This window comes from Callionymus lyra, chromosome 16, assembly GCF_982586985.1.
Source record: "Callionymus lyra chromosome 16, fCalLyr1.hap1.1, whole genome shotgun sequence".
Classification (NCBI taxonomy): Eukaryota; Metazoa; Chordata; class Actinopteri; order Syngnathiformes; family Callionymidae; genus Callionymus; species Callionymus lyra.
Window position 1 is genome coordinate 21,205,664 of NC_141833.1, and position 21,874 is coordinate 21,227,537.

General features: G+C 39.8%; 1 protein-coding gene and 1 non-coding gene across 3 annotated transcripts in view; both read left to right on the forward strand.

Moving 5' to 3' along the window:
- Nucleotides 1–3,568: 3,568 nt before the first annotated feature.
- Nucleotides 3,569–3,640, forward strand: trnae-cuc (transfer RNA glutamic acid (anticodon CUC)). Its single transcript has one exon. It is a non-coding gene; the product is annotated as a tRNA-Glu (tRNA).
- A 2,051-nt stretch (nucleotides 3,641–5,691) lies between these two features.
- Nucleotides 5,692–21,874, forward strand: part of insra (insulin receptor a) — a 67,201-nt gene continuing 51,018 nt past the window's right edge. The window contains exons 1-2 of one of the 2 annotated variants that reach the window (XM_087811890.1): nucleotides 5,692–6,773; nucleotides 17,731–18,279. In XM_087811890.1, the coding sequence (XP_087668016.1) occupies nucleotides 6,695–6,773; nucleotides 17,731–18,279 (628 nt within the window). In that variant the 5' untranslated portion in view covers nucleotides 5,692–6,694. The remainder of the gene's footprint in view (nucleotides 6,774–17,730; nucleotides 18,280–21,874) is intronic. The other variant, XM_087811889.1, reaches the window with a different exon arrangement.

Below are 21,874 nucleotides of genomic sequence, written 5' to 3' on the forward strand. Positions count from 1 at the left end.
AGTCACCTGGAGACGAGGATCAAAGGCATGATGTCACTTCCTGTTCTTTTAATCTGTTCAGGTGACGGTCCCTGAGGTGGTTCCACTTCCTCTGAGGTCCTCCCACAGTTGGTAGTTCAATTCCCTGTTGTTAGGGGCCGTCAAGTTGAACAAGAAAATCTTTTTTCACAAAAAAAAACAAATAACCAAATACAATAAAGTTATAAAATATGAAACTTTAATGATAGACTCATTAATAAGTCCCCCTCCTCTCACCCTGAGTAGCTGGGACATACTCTACCACCCCATTATCAAACTTTACTCATCCACGATGCTAAATCTCTAAAGTTTTTAGCAACATGCTAACACATGCTAACTGAGAGGTTAGCTTAGATTAGCATTTGTGTTCGATCTTAGACAATATATATTTTTTTTCATTGATGTTCTCTTTATTGAAGAGAAGTTTTAAAGTATGTTTTATTCAGGTAAATAAAGTTTTTGTTTTGAAGTCAATTTTTATTTTTGACAGAAGTGAAAAAAAAAAAAGTTTTAAGCCTTTTTTCCACAATTTAGAAAAAAAAGGTTTTTTTCAACGTTTTTTATTGTAATAAAACATTTGAACTCATTTTTTTATTGAAGTATTTCTATTATCGAAGTTGTTTTGTATTTTATTGAAGTGAAAACTGTTTTGACGACTTTTCTTTTTCATGGAAGTAAAAACATTTTTTTAAAGTGTTATTTTTTATTGAAAAAAAGTGTTTTTTTTTCACTATTTAGTAAAAAATAAGTTACAACGTTTGTTATCGTAATAAAACGTTTGAACTCAATATTTTATTGAAGTATTTTTACTATCGAAGTTGTCTTTTGTATTTTATTGACGTGAAAACAGCTTTGATTGAATGAAAAAAGGAACAAAGTTCAAACCGCCATAAAAGTTTCAAACCGTCCTCACGCGAGGGTCAGACGTGGTCATGTGACGCTCCGGCGTGACCTGGACTCGCGTTGACCTCGCGCACCTGCGCTGGAACAACAGGGTCAGAGGTCAAGTGATCGAGTTATTCCTGGGAGATAAACAGCAGTTTTGATTGATAAGAGTCTGAGGAACACAGCGTTCTGGTCGAGTGAGGAGAAGAACCGAAGGAACCTGAAGGTTCACAGACGTCCAGCAGAACAATGAGCTTCACTCGTGATTCATTCCTTCTGCTCCTCGACGCTCAGCTCGCTCGCACATCCCGCTCCGGACTTCCCGGAACCGGGTCAGGGAACGAGTCGCGCTGACGCTGATGAACGATGGAGGAAGAAGAACGGAAGAAGATCAGTGACGTCACATGTTCTTTTTATTCATTAAAACCTTGATGTTTTCATCATTTTAGTTCCTTTTTCATGAATAAAATCATCGAATTTAACAGTTTATTTATTGAAAAGTTCAACTTGTTTTTAATGATTTAATTTAAAAAAATATATATTCTCAAAATGTATAAAACATTTTTTTAAAAGTTGAATATTCTCGTTGCAATAATTCATAATTATTCATGTTTATAATTATTTTCTTCAGTCACATGATCGTCTGCATGTCACATGATTGGCTGAAAGTCTCTCGTGATCTGTTGGTTCTGTCTGGCGTCGCTTTCGTTTTTATATGACATTTAGATGATTATTATTTATTATTTATTTTTGGATTATTTTAATAACAATATCAAACTTTCTGTGTTAATAAAAAATACTTTAAACCATTTTTTTTTTTAATTAAATTATTTTGAAAAACAAAACAATTTCCGCTTCTGATGAGAGAATTTTTGTTAAATCCAATAATTAAAAATAAATATTTATACCCTAAAGGTTGAGGTCGAAGCCCTAAAGTTTAAAGTCGACGCCCTAAAGGTTGAGGTCGAAGCCCTAAAGTTTAAAGTCGACGCCCTAAAGGTTGAGGTCGAAGCCCTAAAGTTTAAAGTCGACGCCCTAAAGGTTGAGGTCGAAGCCCTAAAGTTTAAAGTCGACGCCCTAAAGGTTGAGGTCGAAGCCCTAAAGTTTAAAGTCGACGCCCTAAAGGTTGAGGTCGAAGCCCTAAAGTTTAAAGTCGACGCCCTAAAGGTTGAGGTCGAAGCCCAAAAGTTTAAAGTCGACGCCCTAAAGGTTGAGGTCGAAGCCCTAAAGTTTAAAGTCGACGCCCTAAAGGTTGAGGGCGAAGCCCAAAAGTTTAAAGTCGACGCCCTAAAGGTTGAGGTCGAAGCCCTAAAGTTTAAAGTCGACGCCCTAAAGGTTGAGGTCGAAGCCCTAAAGTTTAAAGTCGACGCCCTAAAGGTTGAGGTCGAAGCCCTAAAGTTTAAAGTCGACGCCCTAAAGGTTGAGGTCGAAGCCCAAAAGTTTAAAGTCGACGCCCTAAAGGTTGAGGTCGAAGCCCTAAAGTTTAAAGTCGACGCCCTAAAGGTTGAGGTCGAAGCCCTAAAGTTTAAAGTCGACGCCCTAAAGGTTCAGGTCGAAGCCCAAAAGTTTAAAGTCGACGCCCTAAAGGTTGAGGTCGAAGCCCTAAAGTTTAAAGTCGACGCCCTAAAGGTTCAGGTCGACCCCCTTAAGGTTAAAGCCGACGGCCTAAAAGTTCAAGTCGACGCCCTAAAAGTTCAAGTCGATGCCCTAAAGGTTCAAGTCAACGCCCTAAAAGTTCAAGTCGACGCCCTAAAGGTTCAAGTCAACGCCCTAAAAAGTTCAAGACGACGCCCTAATGGTTGAAGTCGGCGCCCTAAATCTTCATGTCAACGCCCTAAAGGTTCAAGTCGACACCCTAAAGGTTCAAGTCGACGCCCTAAAAGTTCAAGTCGATGCCCTAAATGTTCAAGTCGACGCCCTAAAGGTTCAGGTCGACCCCCTTAAGGTTCAAGCCGACGGCCTAAAAGTTCAAGTCGACGCCCTAAAAGTTCAAGTCAACGCCCTAAAAGTTCAAGTCGACGCCCTAAAGGTTCAAGTCGACGCCCTAAAGGTTCAAGTCAACGCCCTAAAAGTTCAAGTCGACGCCCTAAAAGTTCAAGTCAACGCCCTAAAAGTTCAAGTCGACGCCCTAAAGGTTCAAGTCAACGCCCTAAAAGTTCAAGTCGACGCCCTAAAAGTTCAAGTCAACGCCCTAAAAGTTCAAGTCGACGCCCTAAAGGTTCAAGTCAACGCCCTAAAAGTTCAAGTCGACGCCCTAAAGGTTCAAGTCGACGCCCTAAATGTTCATATCAATGCCCTAAAGGTTCAAAGGAAGATGGAGAAGCCATCTAGTGGACTCTGAAGATAATGACAGTTTCGTCAACACATCAGTTACTTTCATTTGACAGTGACTTAGTTACGGGCCTCGAATCCAAGAGAAAGAAGGAAAAAATAAAATAAAAGGAAAATAAAAAATTCATGTCTCATTATTCCATGACATATAACAAATATATAACAAATATAATTAACCTACATTTAAATAGATATAAAAATATAATGTTTTTTTATTCAATTGAAAAGCAAATCTCACAAAAAGGGAAAAATAAAAACAAACCTAAAGCGTAAAAAATCACATCTGTACAACTGATTGGTTTTAGTAGTCGTTTGACCTGCTCCAGTGCATGGCTCCCTGGTGGTCTAGTGGTTAGGATTCGGCGCTCTCACCGCCGCGGCCCGGGTTCGATTCCCGGTCAGGGAACTTCCTTTTTAATTTTATTCAATCATTTTAAACCAGTATTTATGTCTGTATTAACACTATTTTAATTTGTAATATTATAACGGTCATGGAATCATAATCACATGAATGATCTGCCGTTAATGTGTCATTATAACGTTAACATGACAAGAAGCATTAAAACATATTTTAAAACTGACTCTTTCTCTTGTAGTTTATTGAGTTTATTGTATAAATGTTCACAGGAAACACGCTTTATTCCCAGTAAATACTCTGCACTAATATAAATGCCACAAAAGTATTTAATATCTCACAAGTGCAGTGAAGCTAATGCTAGTGTTATGTCAGCGTCGCCTCCTTCATTGTCTATTTGTGTCACGATAATCTTCTTTGTTGTGATCATCTCTGGTCACACGTCACGCTATTGTCGTTACTTTCCTCGTAACTTGTTGTTGCCTCAGGGAACTATTAGCTTATTATTCAATCTTTCTTGCACGGCATCGACTCGCTGGTCTGTCCGCGTCAGATCTCAAGGCATGTCGTGAATATCCAAGGTTTTAAATCCTGATTTAAAGACACACGGATCACTCAGGTTACACCTCAGAACTCTGAAGTACTCACAATTACTCTTTACTCAAAATTTAAAAACAATACAACATTTCGTGCCGTTAGTATCGTTAGGCGTAAGTAATTACTTATTAAGTATTTATACCTAATACGTACTTTTCCTTGATTTTCTGGAACTCCTTTGTTGTTTTCTCAGTATTATCTTGACCTTTAAAGTATATATTTTACTGAGTATTGAGTTTATTCCTTGTGACCCTGGTCTGGAAAAGCGCTATATAAATACAAATGACTTACTTACTTAAGTACAAATGACATTTTCTGAAATTTAACAGTAAAGTTTAGTTTCTGAATCAAAAGGAACATTTTAAAACATCTCACCATGATAAGACGATCAGTCACATGATCGTCTGTGAGTCGCATGATTGGCTGAGAGTTCGATCCAGTAGCTCGGTGCTCTGTTGGTATTGTCTGGTGACTCTATTATAGCAACGTTTTTATATTTAATTTAAAAGACCACAGATAAAATAATATAGAGAATTCAGAAGATTTTCTATTTTTTTCGGGAACTACTGGAATTTGAATATCAAATTATATTTATAAAGAAAAGAAAACCCTAAAAAAAAATACTTACCTAATACCCTGGTCTGGAAAAGCGCTATATAAATACAAATTACTTACTTACTTAAATTCAACCTGTCATTATAGAAACTATTCATTACATTTTTTTTATATATATATTTCAAGTTTAAAATCAACAATATTTTAATTAAAAAAAAAAACAAACATGTTCCAACATGGAAAATGTTTATTTTATATTCTATACAAATTTCCTCTCTATGTATTTGTTTAATTTTACAACAATTTTCTTTCTACTTTTAACATTTTTTCATTATTTATATATAAAATAAATAATTTTTTTATTAGTGAAATTTGAATATCAAACTCTATGTACAAAGAAAAGAAAACCCTAATCAAATACTTTATTTTAAAATTACTTGCAACTAAATTCAACCTGTCAATACAGAAATTATTCATTTCATTTTTTTTATATATATATTTCAAGCTTAAAAGCAACAATATTTTAATAAAACAAACAATTTTCCAACATGTCAAATGTTTGTTTTAAATTCTATACATGTTTCCTCTCCTACTTCCTATGTATTTGTTTAATCTTACAACAACTTGTACTGTTCTTTCTACTTTTAAAGGTGTTTCCTCCACAATATGACGTAGACGACTGTTCCTCAAGATTGAGCCTCTGGCTCAGCTCTTTTTTTCCTCCCACAAAACAACTAAATAGATTTATTCTGATGCCGAAGACATATCGGATTGGATTTTAAATATATATTCAATGGAAAAGCGACCACCTGCTGTTTAAAAGTGACGGTTCTGCTTGTGTTTCCACATCCAAACTGCATTATCAATGATATGAAACTGCAAACCACATCAGTTGAGCAGCAGAAAGTGGATTAGCAGTTGGTCGAGGCTCACACTTTTATCCAATAAGCTCCAGTCCGTATTTCCCCTCAAGCCCATCTGTCTCCCTGGCAGGGTTTGTTTACTGGCGGGGCGACTGGGAACCAGAAGACGGGGATCCACCAGAGCCTGGGAGACCATCTACCTCTGTGTGTGCGAGAAACTAGAGATTAAACCCGTTTTTATTTCAACCCGAAGCGGAAAAAAAGCGTCGTTTAGCTTCTGTTTACCTGCGCGGAGCCTGAACGCACCACGGGTTTGTTTTTCTCACTTGCCAAACATAAAGAAGCTGCTGAACCTTCAGCGCCTTCTTTTCTTTTTTTTAAAGATCTTCGCTGGAATCTCTTCCTGCGATTTATCCCGTGTTTTCTTCTTTTTCCCCCATTTTTTCCCCCCCGTGCACAGAGCAGCATGTTCGCCGCGGACTTGAGGACTTTTAAGGGGTTTCTGACGCGCAAACGTTGCGCCATGCTTCCACAAACCACGACCTTCTGTCACATCTTGTCAACGCGACGGCTTTTTTAAAACAACGATCTCCAGGGCGTCAAGGACGACGTCGTGTTTTTTTTTCCTTCCCCACCGCAAGAACGTGTTTTGTGTCCACGGGACAAAGTTGACTCTTGGCCTGAGCTCGGTGTAGCCAAGCTTGACAGCTAGCTTAGCCGCCGTTAGCTTCTCCAAAAGCGCAGATAAATCTCGCTTTATTGTCGCTTTTACAGCCGCACGTCCACCGTGCGCCATCTATTACGACTTTACGGTGATTTTTGAACGTCCGGCCGCAGGAGTTTGTGGTGGTTTTTGCTTTGTTTTTGTCGTGTGGCTAACTTGAGCTAAGCTAACGTGTGTAGCTTGTGTTGCATTGAACACGTTGGACTAGTTCCTCCGCCCATCTTCCGGGAATGTCGTTTATTTATTCTTGTTTACCTGTCGGCGCTCGCCTTCAAATAAAAACAATTTCCTGAGGTTTTTCACACCAAGTGGACGTGTGGTGCCAGCGAGCGTCTGCCGGACTCCAGCTCTCCTCCTCGGGCAGATATGTGGCTCCGCACTGAGGCGCTGGTCGTGGCCGTTTTCTGCGTCTTCGTGACTTGCTGTCATCTGGCGACCGGAGAAAGTGAGTTTTCTGCCTTTTTATCCTTTTATTTGTCGTGATCCACTGTTGACTGAACGGTTTTAACTTGTTTCTGAATCATCGGATCTTTAAATATGCATTTAGAAACTTTCTAAAACCAGTTACTTCTCTTGTATTTACATTTTTTTCCCTCGATATTAAACATTGTTTTCATTACATTTTCTTTGACTTCTGAACTCAAATCTTGATTTTTCTTTTTCAACTAGTTTTCTATTTTCTTCCCTCAAAATAGTAGTTACAGAAAATAAAAACAAAGAACAATAACACGTTCAGAATAATGTTATAATAAACTCGAAGTATGTGTTTATATATTAGGTTCATGAAAGTATAGTCATTTATAATTCGAAACTTATTTTTTAAATCTTACTACAAGTTCAATTTCATAATTTTCTCCAAATATTCTGAAACTCGTCAGTTTGTAGTTGAAGTGCAAATGTTGTTTTTCTTCCATTAAAAAATATTCCATTGATAATTTTTGATCCTTCTGTTTTTGCAACTTAAATATTACTCTTTTTGGTGTTTGTTTAGATTTGTTTGACTAAAGTCAATGTTTTTTTAATCAAATATTATGCTTCAAATCTTTCAATATTCATTGATTTATTGTTTAAAATTCAACTCAACTGTCCTCATATTGTAGATATGTCATCCATAAATATTTATTTAAATGTAACATTTATGTATATATATTAGCTTTAAAAATAACAAGTGATGAAATGATTCATCATATTTTTCCACCAAAAATCCACCTTTTTTACTCCTCCAGCCAAACCAAACATTCCCTGTTTCGTCAATGATGTTGATTTGATAAAACGCCGCCGCAGTAGTAGGAGCGACGCTGCGTTGAAGGGACAAAGGTCAACACTTATCGTGTGTTTGAGTCTGTCCGGAACTGTAAACAAGATTTTTTTTTTCCTTTTTGAAGTCTGAGAATTTGTCCGAGTTTAATTGCTTGTTTATTGTGCTAAAGCTACGGTGTGTCGCGGCGGTCGCTGAAAGAATGCCACAGTAAGCCCTCTTTATCCTCGCTGCCTCTTTTATAGTCGCCACGAGAGCCCCGGCCGATAAGAACCAGCGACTGCCTTTGCAATAACACATGACATTTCCACGGTTCCTTAACACAACACTGGCTTTTTTACTGGGCCGGGATCACAAAAGCAAATACTCCTCACAGTGATTGACTTCACATTAAAAAAAAAAAGAAAAGACGTTTCATTTCAAAGCTCTCAATGTTATACATCATAGATATGGAAACATGGTTGGATTCCAAACACAGAAATAACACAATATTTGTCTTTATCGTCACATTTTAAGAAGGTGTTCACTGTAAAGTGAAGATTTTCAGCTGGAGGATCATAACAAGCTTAAAGTGGTGATAAACTTTATGTTAAAATCAAGAAAATTCACTTTAAAGTGAGCATTATTCGGGTTTATTTTGATATTATGGTTCAGAAATAATAAGAAACTTGCTAAAATAAGTCAAATGATCTTAGGAATTGCGACGGCAATCGTGCATTTATAATAATAAACTAAAGCGTAAAAGTTTTAAATCATTTCCAAGGCTCAATCCTGCATAATAATCTTTTTAACAAGAGTTCACGGAGGACAAAAATCATCCTTGTTGAGGGATTTATTACATTTTCTATTTGTCAGCACAGGCTGGATGAGTTGGTGAAGATAAACTGACGTCACTCGGTCCAGGTTAAGGTTAGAACTTTGATAACATCCGTCGTGTTTTCATGTGAAACGTGCGCCGCAGCTGGATATGAACGGAATGTTTTGTCGAGCGAGACGCAGCGACAGGTAGATTTAATTGTTCTGAAGACGGATGAACTGCTCAAACTGGCCCCCGGGTTGCCGTAAACGTCGACTTCTTGATGGTCGGTTTTTGCGAACATATTTCTAGGGGGGGAAACGATGCCATCGGACCAGTTTGAGCGAGAATTTTAAAGACGTAAATCAAAAAAAAAGCCAGTTGTGTAATCGCCCCCTCGCGCTCCTCTCAGACTGCAGCGAACCACAGAGGGGGAAGAGTGGAACCTGGGCCTCACACTGGCCGATTTCATAAGCTGGTCTGGTCAGGAAATCTTCAGAGCGACTTGTTGGGTCGAGCTCAGCTTGATGGAAAAACTCACTTAATAAAGAAAGATTATATTTGGCGGCGGTGTAAACGTGTCGCCGTCAAAAGTTTCTGGATTATCTTCTTCAGTTGCGTCAGACGTGTCACGCTGCCTCCAGTGTTGCTCTGACATTTTGTCTAGAGTGCTTTGTTTTTGTTTCCTACGAATTCCAGCTGGAAAAATTGGTTAAAATAACCTCATACTCTTGCACAGAGAATACAAATAAACAAGAGGAGAACACGTGAATCATGCGAGGTTGTTGAATTGACCCACAGGCTCCGTTTGAAACAGGGTTGTGATGTCAATATGGAGGACGCTGGACGACATGGTCGGACACTGGAGTCGTTGAGGCTTCAGTAAACACTCAAGATGGAGCCTTGTCTTGGAAATGTCAGGGGTTTCAACCTTACGGTGGGAAATGTTTTTTGTCTCCGTCGAAGACTAGCTGGTGGTATCTGGGAAAGTCTGTGTTGGATGTTGTTTTCAGTCAAGGAACCAAACTTTCTTATCTACCTGGTCCTGGAGTGCATGGATGGTTTCGTATATATTTCACCTTGAATATTGGCGACGATGGTGGACCATAGAGTCCCGAGCTGTGTCTTAAGTGTACTTAAACTTAGTATCTTTAGTGCATACGAGCATCTTAATTATTTTCCTTGATTTTTCTGGAACTCCTGTGTTGTTCTCAGTATTATCCTGACCTTTAAAGTATATATTTTATTGAGTATTATTTTGATTGTTTAAGCACTTTGTGACCGTGGTCTGGAAAAGCGCTATACAAATACAAATTACTTGCCTACTTAGTATGTGAAATGTAGTGCTCTGTACACTAAATGATCCCTAAAACACCCACAAAACAGTACGGATCGATGGACACTTTCTACCCTAAACGGATCCATCTTAGTGACGTTGTAAACGGAAGTTACGTCGATAAATATATATATACATTGTCGCGTCATTTCCTGTTAAGTGTGCAGCAGCAGTGTTTGATTTGAGACATACTATCTGTGGAGAATTTGCGTCCTAGTTAGTACGTACACTATCCTGATGCATACTAACTTCTAGTGCACTAAGATAAGTATGCGAATCCAGACCCAGTACTGTTCCTTCTGAAACGGCTCTTATTGGAAATTGTGTAATATCCATGACACTGTTACTCAGAAATACTCGCGACAGAGAAACGTAAACATCTTAAAGTTTTAGTTTTGCAACTTTTATTTTCTCAAACTGATTCCATTTGCTTCACTGTCGTTGGGTCGCCGTGGCAGCAGTCGACTACCCTCGACTCGACTCAACTCTGCTCCTAAGCCCGACCAGGTGGGCGTGGCCATCGTAACAACCCGGAGGCAAAGGTGTTCTCCCAAGTCACAATAAGGTCTGGACCTAGTCCAAGAACCACTTCAAACCAACTTACTGAACTCCTTCTTGCAGCGTTTTCTCCAGAAGTGTTTGGTTTGTTTCTTTTGTTGGCATTTGCGAAATAACATGTCAGTGGTAGTTGGTTGATGGCACCTCTTTAGCGCCCCCTCTGCCCCCTTGGAACCAGACTAGAACAGTTTCTAAAACTAGAGTCTGCTTTGACGTACCATACTCTTTGGCACCACTAACTGGGTAGAGTAGGGTCAAAAGTAGGGTCAAAAGTAGGGTCAAAAGTAGGGCTAGGACCAGCCGATGGAGAAGGGTTTAATAGTCCCTACATGTCCTGGGTCTGCCCGGAGGTCTCCACCCAGTTGGACAGTTGGTTGAAAAACCAACCCGGACTATGTTCGGCAGACGTCGATTTGTTATTTAAGTGTAACTGAACAAACGTGACGCGAGCAACAGGAACCTCGGCAGCAGTTGTTTGGCTAAAAAAGTATCATAAACGCCGTCGTAAACGCATGACTGACAGGTCAGTAGCCTTGTGTCGGGTGTCCCCGGGGTCACGGCGGGGCTCGAAGGCGGCACCTTTGATTTACGTCTTTCGGAAAACGTTAACGATCCGAAGTGATGGAGCGCCCCCCCCCCCCCCCCCCCCCACACACCCTCGGAACCCTTGAGCACTTGAGTCAAACAATGCTGGGTCACTGCCTGTACTGTCTTAGCGCCAGAGTCATGAGTGTTGTCGACGTGGACACAAAGGATTGATTTTTTTTTTGTTGTTGTTGCACTTGTCACACGTAACAATGGCCGACTAATCCTGGTGACAGGTTCACATTTACGAAGCGTACATGCCGTCGCACACCTTCCCGTCACCCCCCCGCTGCAGACACCTGACGAGGAAGCCGAGGCCAGAACTTTAACCTTGACACGGCGCTGCTATTCTGAGGAAATGTTCTTGTTGTTGCGAAGGTAATGATTATCTCACCGCCTTCCTTTTATTGCTGGACGAGAAAGCGGTCGTCAAACCCAGAGAACCGCCGTAAGAAGAATGCTGAGGTCGATTCTTTATCCGCGGAGCTCTTGGACCCGCTTTCTTTTTCACTCCCTCGACTTTATTTTCTTACTGACGTGTCTGATGCTCCGACCAAACAGCTGGAACTTCTCTCAGAAGCCTGTTCTGCTGAAGCTGCTTCACTTTCCCTGAAACCTTAAAGGGCTTTTACCGTCGTTTTTCCAACGTAACGAAGATTCAGTTTTATGTCGTTTTCAGACGACGGCTGAGCGAGTTTTACGGCTTTTCTTAGAGTGGACGGCGTCGCATTGGAAAGTGGCCGCCGTGTATCTCGGTGACCTCGGCATCTCGGGGCTCTGCAGGGAAAACAGCGAAACGGTGAAACCTTGAAAGGGGAAGTGTAGCAATCTCTCGGTGTTTGTGTTGCACTTCCTGCGCACTCGTGGGGCCTCGGTTCACTCGGGGGCCATGTGACGATAAACGCCATCGTTTGTAACCACCTGTAACTACAGGCCTTTCGTCATCGACTCGCTTCTGCAACCATTCGTTTTTCGACTTTCTGACAACGACGGCAAAACTTAAGACAAAGACACAACCAAGACACAACCAAGACAAAAAGATGACGACAATACAACAAGGACTATAACAAAACGATAACGATGACAACATTTAGAAACTTTCATAATTGAGCAATATATAGTAGTAGTGCAAAAAAAACACAATATAAATGCAACAATAAACAGTACTATTTAACAACAAAACGACGAGGATGACGACAACAATAAATAATCAACAACGCCAAATTCACGGTGATGACAATGATACAAACACAACACTGATGACAAAATGCCGACAATAATACAATGCCAACAAAAATGAATCAAAACTACATTTTTTAGTAGTAGTGCAAAAAAACACAATAATAAAAATACAACAATAAACCGTAGTACAATTTTTATAACAAAACAACGATGGTGACAACAATAAATACTCAACGATGCAAAGAACACGATGATGATGATGAGAACGAAACAATCACAACAATGACGACAAATTAACACCGATGACAGAAAGACAACAAAATGAAGACAATAATACGCCAACAAAAATAAACAAATGTTATAGTCGTTGTGCAAAATACACAGCAATAAAAATACAACAATAAATAGTAGTACAATTTAACAACAAAATGACGATGGTGACGACGACAATGAACACTCAACGACGCCAAGAACACAATGATGATAACAACAACAAAAACACAACCACGATGACAACATAACACCGATGACAGAATGACAACAACAACAAAATGACAACAATAATACAATGCCAACCAAAATAAACAATCAATTTATAGTGGTAGTGAAAAAAACAACAATAAACAGTAGTACATTTTTAAAATTCAACAAAACGACAACGGCGACAACAACAATAAATACTCAACGACGCCAAGAACACAATGATGATAACGAAAACACAACCACAATGACAACATAACAACGATGACGGAATGACGACAACAACAACAACAAAATGACAACAATAATACAATGCCAACAAAAATAAACATTAATTAATAGTGGTAGTGCAAAACACGACAATAAACAGTAGTACAATTTAACAACAAAACGACGATGGCGACAACAACAATGAAGACTCGCAACTCCAAGAACCAAATGATGATAAGGATGACAACAAAACAAACACAAACAATGACGACAGCATAACAACGATGACAGAACGGCAACGACAACGAAGTGACGACAACAATAAGACGCCAACAAAAATAAACTATCAATTAATAGTAGTTTTGCAAAAAAACACAACACAAACCTTGTCATAATTACATGCATTTCCCATATTTTCTTTCTTGTTTCAGAGCATTTTCTTTAATGTTAACAGTTAAGGCTTAAGGTAATTTTTCGTTTCTTTTGTTTTGCTCCACGGCCCCTCAGAAGGGGCTTCTGTGCGACACTGAATGGTGGAGGTCTTGTTCAGGCTGACTCGGGTCTCGACCGCTGCCTGGAACCATAGAGATCCACAGTTGGTCTGTTGTTGTCGAGCAAACGTTCAGGTGTCGACGGTTCATCTTCGGAGATTTACTGTCGGAACAGCTCATCCCGCTCCTCGTGTTTACGGTCGCCGTGAACGATGGGCTTTTGTTAGCGGCTTGTCATGTAGCATTAGCAAGGTCGCCGACTGTCACCGGGCATTCTCGTCTCAAGGACTTGTTTTTTTCTCCCCTCCGTCAGATTTATGATGAGAATGTTGAAGATCCTCCCTGAGGTTTATCCTCGCCGAGCTGGATCTTTTCCCGACTCGAGAACCGGCTTCATTGTTTATGTTTTGATTCTTGTCGTCACCGATGGACTTGTTCCACCAGAACGATCACGTTCGTGACATCGTGAGGCCCTCGTCCAACGGTGCGGCCGTCACAGGAAATGTCGGCTTTTCCCAGAATCTGACAGGTGGTCATTAGGATTATTGTCACCTTCTGTCGCCTGAAGTTTAGCCCAGTGAACTTTTCCCTGCGTCGGCACTTTGCTGGCATCACCGTGAGACTTGTGTCACATTAGACCATGACGTGTTCTCCAGCCACTTGGCAGACCAGGTTAAGGGTCAAAACAAATCGGGTCTTTTTTTCTTGTGTTGAAAACTTCTGTTGTTTACTAGAAAAATATAACTTCCAGCAACTTTTGTTAACCAGAGTTTTGGTAAGAACAGTTGATCGACATTAGGATTTGAGCGGATCTAATATTTATTTCGATTATCGACTAATTATGAGCTTTAGTGTCATTTTGTCTTGTAGTCAAATACTCAAAAGTCTGCTGGGTAACAAGTACTTTTTGTGATGTCATGAATAGATCAGAGTATTTGCTGTTTTTGATGGATAATAGTTATTATTATTATTATTATTATCATTATTAGATAGATCTCTAAATGTTTAACTAACATTTTATTAAGCAGAAACCATACAAGAAAGTACAAGTGGAACCAATCAACAAATTATTAACGTTTAAAAAGTATTAAAAATCATCAATATTGCAATTTACACAAAATTATATAACAGACACTATATAAGAAAGTACAATTTTTGGCATCATTCTTCGTAAATTTCAATATTGATGATCTTTAATACTTTTTAAATGTTAATTATTTGTTGATAATCCTCCCTAGTCACTCACATTCGGGCATATTGAGAAACAAAACGGATGTTAAACGGCTCTTTACTTTCCTGTTGCAAATTTCTTGTGTATTTTATCAGGAAAATTTAAAAATAGATTCACAAACGTGTTGAAATGAGTCAAACGTTTCGTTCTGTTGAGTCATCGGAATTAAGGTCGTACATAGTTCAATGCGTCGTGTAATCTTGCCTTGCGGGGTTACGAAGGTACATCAACATATATCGTGTACATGTATATAAAGAATTTTCAGTATATTTTAAAATAAAGATATGTTTTGCATTTTCTGTAGCAGCTCCAGTCTTCAGAGTTTCCTGCCAAGATGTGTCGAACACATGGATTCAATCCTTTTTACAATATGTCTTTTTTTGCATCTTCCTATGAAGCACGTCTTCCATAATGATTTCCCCACAGAACCCGCCGGTGGGTAGACGGGTCCTGGGGGTCAATTAACCTTCTCGGTACATCGGTCTCGGAGGCGAGAACAGTCGGACGGTCAATGAGCGCCCGGACCTCTAATGACTAATTGATGATTCCTGACACACCGGGCTGTGTTCTCAGTCTGGTCCGGCTCTGGCGAGGCTGCGTACGACGACACCCTCGTCTAACCTTTTTGTTATCTCGACGGTGTCCTGCACCTGTTGGGTCGCTTTTCACACCATGTTGTTCTTCCACGTCGGCCACGTTTTCGTCTCCGAACTAAACAGTAACACATGTCCACGAGGCCAGTTCTTCTTCTTCTGCCGTGGCCTCGGTTACACACCAGGCCTGCCCAGATCCAGTTTTCCAATGAGAGCCACTATCGGGACTGCTGGTGTGTATTAGATTCTCCATCGGGAATGTGCTTCTAAAAATACTGGCTGGGCTGTAAGTGAACACTGATAGAATCGTGGACTCATCGCCCCCTGATCGCTCTTCCTTTGCAGGGTTACTCACCGCTGCTCTATCGAGTTAGACTTTTGGCAGGAGTGTATTGTTAGGAGAACGGGTTATTTCCAAAATAAAATTAAAAAAAAAAAGTGAAAATGAACGCACAAGACGACACAAGAACACGCAAGTTCAATTTAAAATCTGGATAAACGTCAGCAGGGGGGACTTTGACTACAGGTGGGACTTGACCCGAACACCAGCGAGGCGTCCAGTAGGAATCCTTATCAGATGAATGGTTCCTTGATTCCCTTTCATTAGCCTTTTTTTTTATCACTTTCACTGGAAACTAAGGGGGGAAAAACACAACTTATAACTAAAGGTAAGGTAAGGTAAAACTTTATTGATCCCTCAGGAGGTCTCCTTTGGGAAACTGTAATACATATTCAATTAAAAACTAAATGACTAGTACTAAAAAAAAAGCCCATCATTTCTTGGGATTTTTGTTTTACCCTAAATATTATTACTTGTTTTTTTCATTTATTTATTTAAAGTTTTATACAAACATCAGGGCCCTTGAGCGTAGGGGGGGGCCCCTACACTGAGTTTGATCCCCTACGGTGTGAATTGGGCCCCGACGCTGTTTCTCAAGCTAGTAGGGGGGATTTTCTTTTGTTTTTATGAATCGTGTCTTAATCGTACCGCTGTGATAATATCACGACTAAATTTTATTAAAAATATCATCCTCAAAATTGGCCCTCAAAATGCTGGGAATGGTGTGAGTGTTACCATGACAAGAATACTGGTGAGAACCCTGAACATACACTCTTCATTTACTCTTCAGCATCTGAAATATCGTTGATAGAAATATGGTGAATTGGACAACAGAACTGTTTTGAAATGCGCCAACTCAACATGCATAGTAGTTGCGAGCAAGAAGGGGAGCACGAAACCTCAACTCGTGGATCCAGATCATGTGTTTCTTTTACCATTGCCAGAATTTCCTGAACTTTTTTTTTTAAAGTCTTTTTTTTTTTTTGGAAATGGTTTACTGAGGGCAAGGGAAGGAAAACACGACTGAGCCCAGAGGAAACTTCTGTCATGTCGTTCAAAAGCAACTTGAGTTTGTAATTGTGTTGCTAGGTAAAGAAACTTAGAGTTAACATGATGGTTATTGTCTAGTTTAACAAATGTTTGGTCCAACAACTATTTAACCTTTCGTCAAAGAGCTCAGTTTGGTAGCACGGTATGTTGACGTTGGTAGAGTTGATGAAGTCTTTGTGTAAAATGTCCTGTTCTGCCCAGAAATGTCGATGTTAAACCTTTGAAAACAGAAATGGAAGACGGAGTAACACTTGGTTTCGTTGGACCACTGACTCTCTAAATGATTACATTGGATCGAGCTTCATCTGTGTAGCGGCGTGTACTGAAAACTTTTTGTTTTTTCCTTCTTTGTAATGACAGAGAAAATGTGCTGAGGTTTTGAAGTGTTAGTGGAACAAATGAGCAGTTTACAAACCACATTTCAGTCTGTATATGATGTCCTCTCACCAGCTCCAGACTTTAATAGACGACGGGATTTATGGACGTGCGACGCCCATTACTGTCGACCCTAACTTCATGCCATCGCTATTAGAGTTTGTGCTAAAATATGACTTGATTTCTCAAGGCTCCGGTGGATCATTAGCGCTTCTGTTCCGTCACACACACTCGCATGTATTTTCAAAGCATTAGGTAATGTTTTCACGGACTCCAGGTTCAGGGTAGACTCTACAAATCAAACCGGCATCACCGAGGATGAGCGAGGCTTCCATCCGATGACAGCTGGCCATATTTGAAGGTGGCTCTCGGCCAGAATGCGGTCGCTAAACAAAACGTCAGCAAACTCGGTCTGGACTTCATCAGAGCCACTTCTTTTTTTCTTCCTGTGAAATATTCCTTCTCATTACCAACTCATCTATTTTTCGTCTTCTGTTGCTTCAAACCCCGACGGGCCTCTTCAACCTCGTTTTTCCAGTTCTTACAGTAGCGGACTCACAACTGACGGTTGCATAAGTGATCAGCCAATAACGGCAAATGATATATGCCTGAGAAACTTCAGAAGTTTGTGTGTTTTTGGGGGATTTTAGGTTCATTTATCCTGTGATTCTCTCAGAATATTTCATTAGCTACATATTAATTTAAATAAGCTTACACTTAAGAAACTAAAGGTAAACATGTACCTTCTTAAATTTAACTATAGTGACTATTTACATTATGAAGTGTAAATAAATCAGTCAAAAATTAAAATTCATAGATAGTTAGAAGGTAAATAATCCTCTGGGAGTACATTTTTCGATGCATTATTTAGGAAAATGAGAAAAAGCGTGAACCCATCTTTCCCTCTTTCTTTTCAGTTTGTCCAAGCAAGGACATCCGGAACAATGTGTCCAACCTTCGGTCTCTCGAGAACTGCACCGTGATCGAGGGCCACTTGAAGATCCTGCTCATGTTCAAGACCAAGCCCGAGGACTTCCGGAACTTAAGCTTCCCCAAGCTGCTGGTGGTCACCGACTACTTCCTGCTGTTCCGGGTGTACGGCCTTGAGAGCCTCAGCGACCTCTTCCCCAACCTGACGGTGATCCGGGGCAACAACCTGTTCTTCAACTACGCCCTGGTGGTGTTCGAGATGCTCCAGCTGCGAGAGCTGGGCCTCCACAGCCTGATGAACATCACCCGCGGCGCCGTGAGGATCGAGAAGAACACCGACCTCTGCTACCTGTCCACGCTGGACTGGTCCAAGATCCTGGACACGGTGGAGGACAACTACATCGTGGCCAACAAGAACGACCGAGAGTGCGGGAACGTGTGTCCGGGAACCTCCGTCGGCAAGACCGAGTGTCTGCCGACCACCATCAACGGACACTTCAGCGAGCGCTGCTGGACGCAGAAGAAGTGTCAGCGAAGTAAGAGGCTTTACGTTTTTCAAAGGCTGGTTCGATTCTTTTTATGAGTTGAAAGTGTTAACTGGGTTTGTGTTTTCGTGAGAATCAGAATCAAGAATTGGATACAATCTGTATCACGATACATTGCCAACGACGCGATATATTGTGATACTGCAGTAACAAGTATATATATGTAGTATTGTCGAGTACTTGACTCTGGTGTTGTGATAGTGTAGTAACAAGTATATATGTTTAGTATTGTCCAGTACTTGACTCTGGTGTTGTGATAGTGTAGTAAGAAGTATATATATGTAGTATTGTCCAGTACTTGACTCTGGTGTTGTGATAGTGTAGTAACAAGTATATATATGTGTAGTATTGTCCAGTGCTTGACTCTGGTGTTGTGATAGTGTAGTTACAAGTACATATCTGTAGTATTGTCCAGTACTTGACTCTGGTGTTGTGATAGTGTAGTAACAAGTATATATGTGTAGTATTGTCCAGTACTTGACTCTGGTGTTGTGATAGTGTAGTAACAAGTATATATGTGTAGTATTGTCCAGTACTTGACTCTGGTGTTGTGATAGTGTAGTAACAAGTATATATGTGTAGTATTGTCCAGTACTTGACTCTGGAGTTAGAATAGTGTAGTAACAAGTATATATGTGTAGTATTGTCCAGTACTTGACTCTGGTGTTATAATAGTGTAGTAACAAGTATATATGTGTAGTATTGTCCAGTACTTGACTCTGGAGTTATAATAGTGTAGTAACAAGTATATATGTGTAGTATTGTCGAGTACTTGACTCTGGTGTTGTGATAGTGTAGTAACAAGTATATATGTGTAGTATTGTCAAGTACTTGACTCTGGTGTTGCAGTATTTACAGACCACATGACTCTTTACGAAGTTGTAACTGCTTTCATTTGTTTTTCAACCAAAATGAGTCCAAAAATCTGCTTTAAAAGCTGCTGGAGTCACTGTATCCTCTCGTCCTCAGTCGTCACTGAGCTCAGGATATTTCATTCTTCCTTCAGCTGCGGAGGACAACATTGACAAACATTGTGAATATTTGCTCGTCATTTGTAAATAACATTTGTTTAAACCACAAAATAAGTAGAATTCCAGAAATATCAATTAGGGTTTTCAAAAGTATCAAAACTTACAAAAGTGTCCATACAAAAAAATGTTACTTATTTTAGGCCGGGTTAGTGTCGTCTATTTGTTAATTTTATGGTAACTAAAGCATAGCCAAGGAAGGAACACTAAAGTTACATCAGTTTTTGTTTATTTTAATTATTTATTTGTTAATTGAAAAATAGTTGCAAAAGAGGTTATTTATGCATTTTATTGTTAATAAAAAAAAGTGGTAGAGTATCTAATATTTTCCTGAGTATCCTTTATTGAGTTTAAAATGTGTTGGTATCATGACAAACCTAATATTGTTGTGTTATTGTGGATATATAAGTGTATTTTCTCACCACCCTACGAGTTTGAGTCTTTTGTTAAATTGAAACTGTTGCTTCAGCTGTTGATGATCAATAAAGCCAACGTTTTATAGATCTTAACACAGACTGTTGACATTTCTGCGAACCAATAATACCTCCTTGTGCGGTTCCATCGCCGAGACTTTCCATCAACACATGGGTTCCAGTCCACGTGTGCTGCACGTCCAACCAGTCTTAACATTTGCAGAACCCGACTCTGCATTTGGACCAAATCAAAGTCCATGAGGGCCGCTGTTTGGAACCAAAATAATTCCCCCGTCCAGGTTTCGGAATGGATGACGGAACGCCGAAGAAGTCGGTCGTGTCGCAACGTCGGGTCATGTGCTCGCGTCTCGTAGCGAGAGCCGAGCTCTTTGTCCGGAGATGCTGGTCCAGCTTTAGTGTCGCAACACTTGGTCCGTTTACCCTCGACTTATGGCTCGTGTTTGAAGGAAACCATCGTCTTCAGGACGTATCTCGGCTCGTGCAAACGTACGCTTCAGTCTGTTTTGCAGAAGCAATTCGGAGCCGAGAATAAACCATTATGTTCCTCGTTCCCCGCGGTGTTTAAGTTCTGCGGTTTCCTCGTAAAGACTTTCCTCTTCTCGTTTCTAATCATGAAGTCAATTAGGAAATACCACTTTCCTTGAAAACAACACGAGCAAAACACGCATCTTGTGGAGTTCCTTTGACTTCAACGAAACATTTATGCTTGTTTTTAATGCGTTGAGATGACGGTCATGGGTTCTAAGCAGGGGCCCCCGGACCAGAAGTAAGAAGAGGGACATTTCTTTTTAAAAATAGATCCGACTGTAAATGCGTCTCGCATGAATCATTCAGACCGGAGTCGGTCATGTGGGATTTTTAAATTTGAACCGTCCAAGTCGGAAACTATGGTCTCAAGGTACTTGAGTGGAATAATTGTTTGGTATGTGGAGCCCAGGGGCCACATTAGGACGTCCCCCGCGTGACCCCTCGTGACCCCAATGACAAAATACAAATTCTGAAACATGAGAAACACTCATTTGTTTTCTTTTTTTAGACCAAAACAATTTTTCTCTCACAGTATTGTTGGGAGTGTTTGTGTGACAGATTTCTGATGTAGTCCAGATGAATATTCGTGGAACATGTTGAGAACATCTTTGGATTGAACCTGAGCTTCGGATTTTTTTGGTTCCAACACCTGCAAATGTGAACGAAAGTGACAGATTTATATAAACATTTCACTAAAACACTATAAGGAGCAGGTTCCCGGCTCTAAGACGTTGGACAGTTGATGTAAAGGTGATGCATGATTGGAGGATTTGACCTATTTCTACGAAAACTCTGATAAATAAATGCATCAAAAGTAAACAAGACATATAAGGATGCTGTAGTACAACCTCTGTTTTTTTTAGTTTAGTTCTGTCCCTCTGACTTTTAAATATAAAATAAAATAAAATATTATTATAATCTGATTTAGAAGACATTTAAATGATAGTTTAACATTTTAAATATGCATTAGCATGTTTATAGTTGTCTACCTTATTTCTCAATGATATACATTTCTCCTATGTATAATAAAGTGAAATACAATAATAATACTTCTCTACTGTGCACCAAAATCTTCATATCAACAACCTTTTAAAGAAGTAGAGAGTCAATAACTTCTAAAAGTTTGTTTGCTCATGAAAGTGATGCACTTTTAGTGACCTGTTTATTGTCAGCATCGTATTCGCACGCCGACTTCATAAAGTTGAAATTAAAATGGCGTGACCAGCATAACCATGAATCAACAAAAGGACTTGTTTCACCGCAACAACATGTTCCCACATAAATGTGTATCACTCTTCTTGTTATTAGTTTACAGCTTTATTTACTGGGTCAACTCCACTGAAACGGGAGGGACAAGCTAATGTTATTTAATAGAAAATTCTATCTTCTTTTAAAATGAAACTCTTTCAGACAGGAATGATAAAATAAATTGAACCAGGGATGGTGAACTCTGAGGAACAGAAGCTTTCACAGTTAATGTCTATGGACTTCAGTCTTGATTCATTCACGTCTTTATTAAAAGCGTCTCCTCCGAGGGTTCACGCAAAAATAGATTAGCATCGATCAGCTATAAAGCTTTTAGCGCCGCTTCATAAC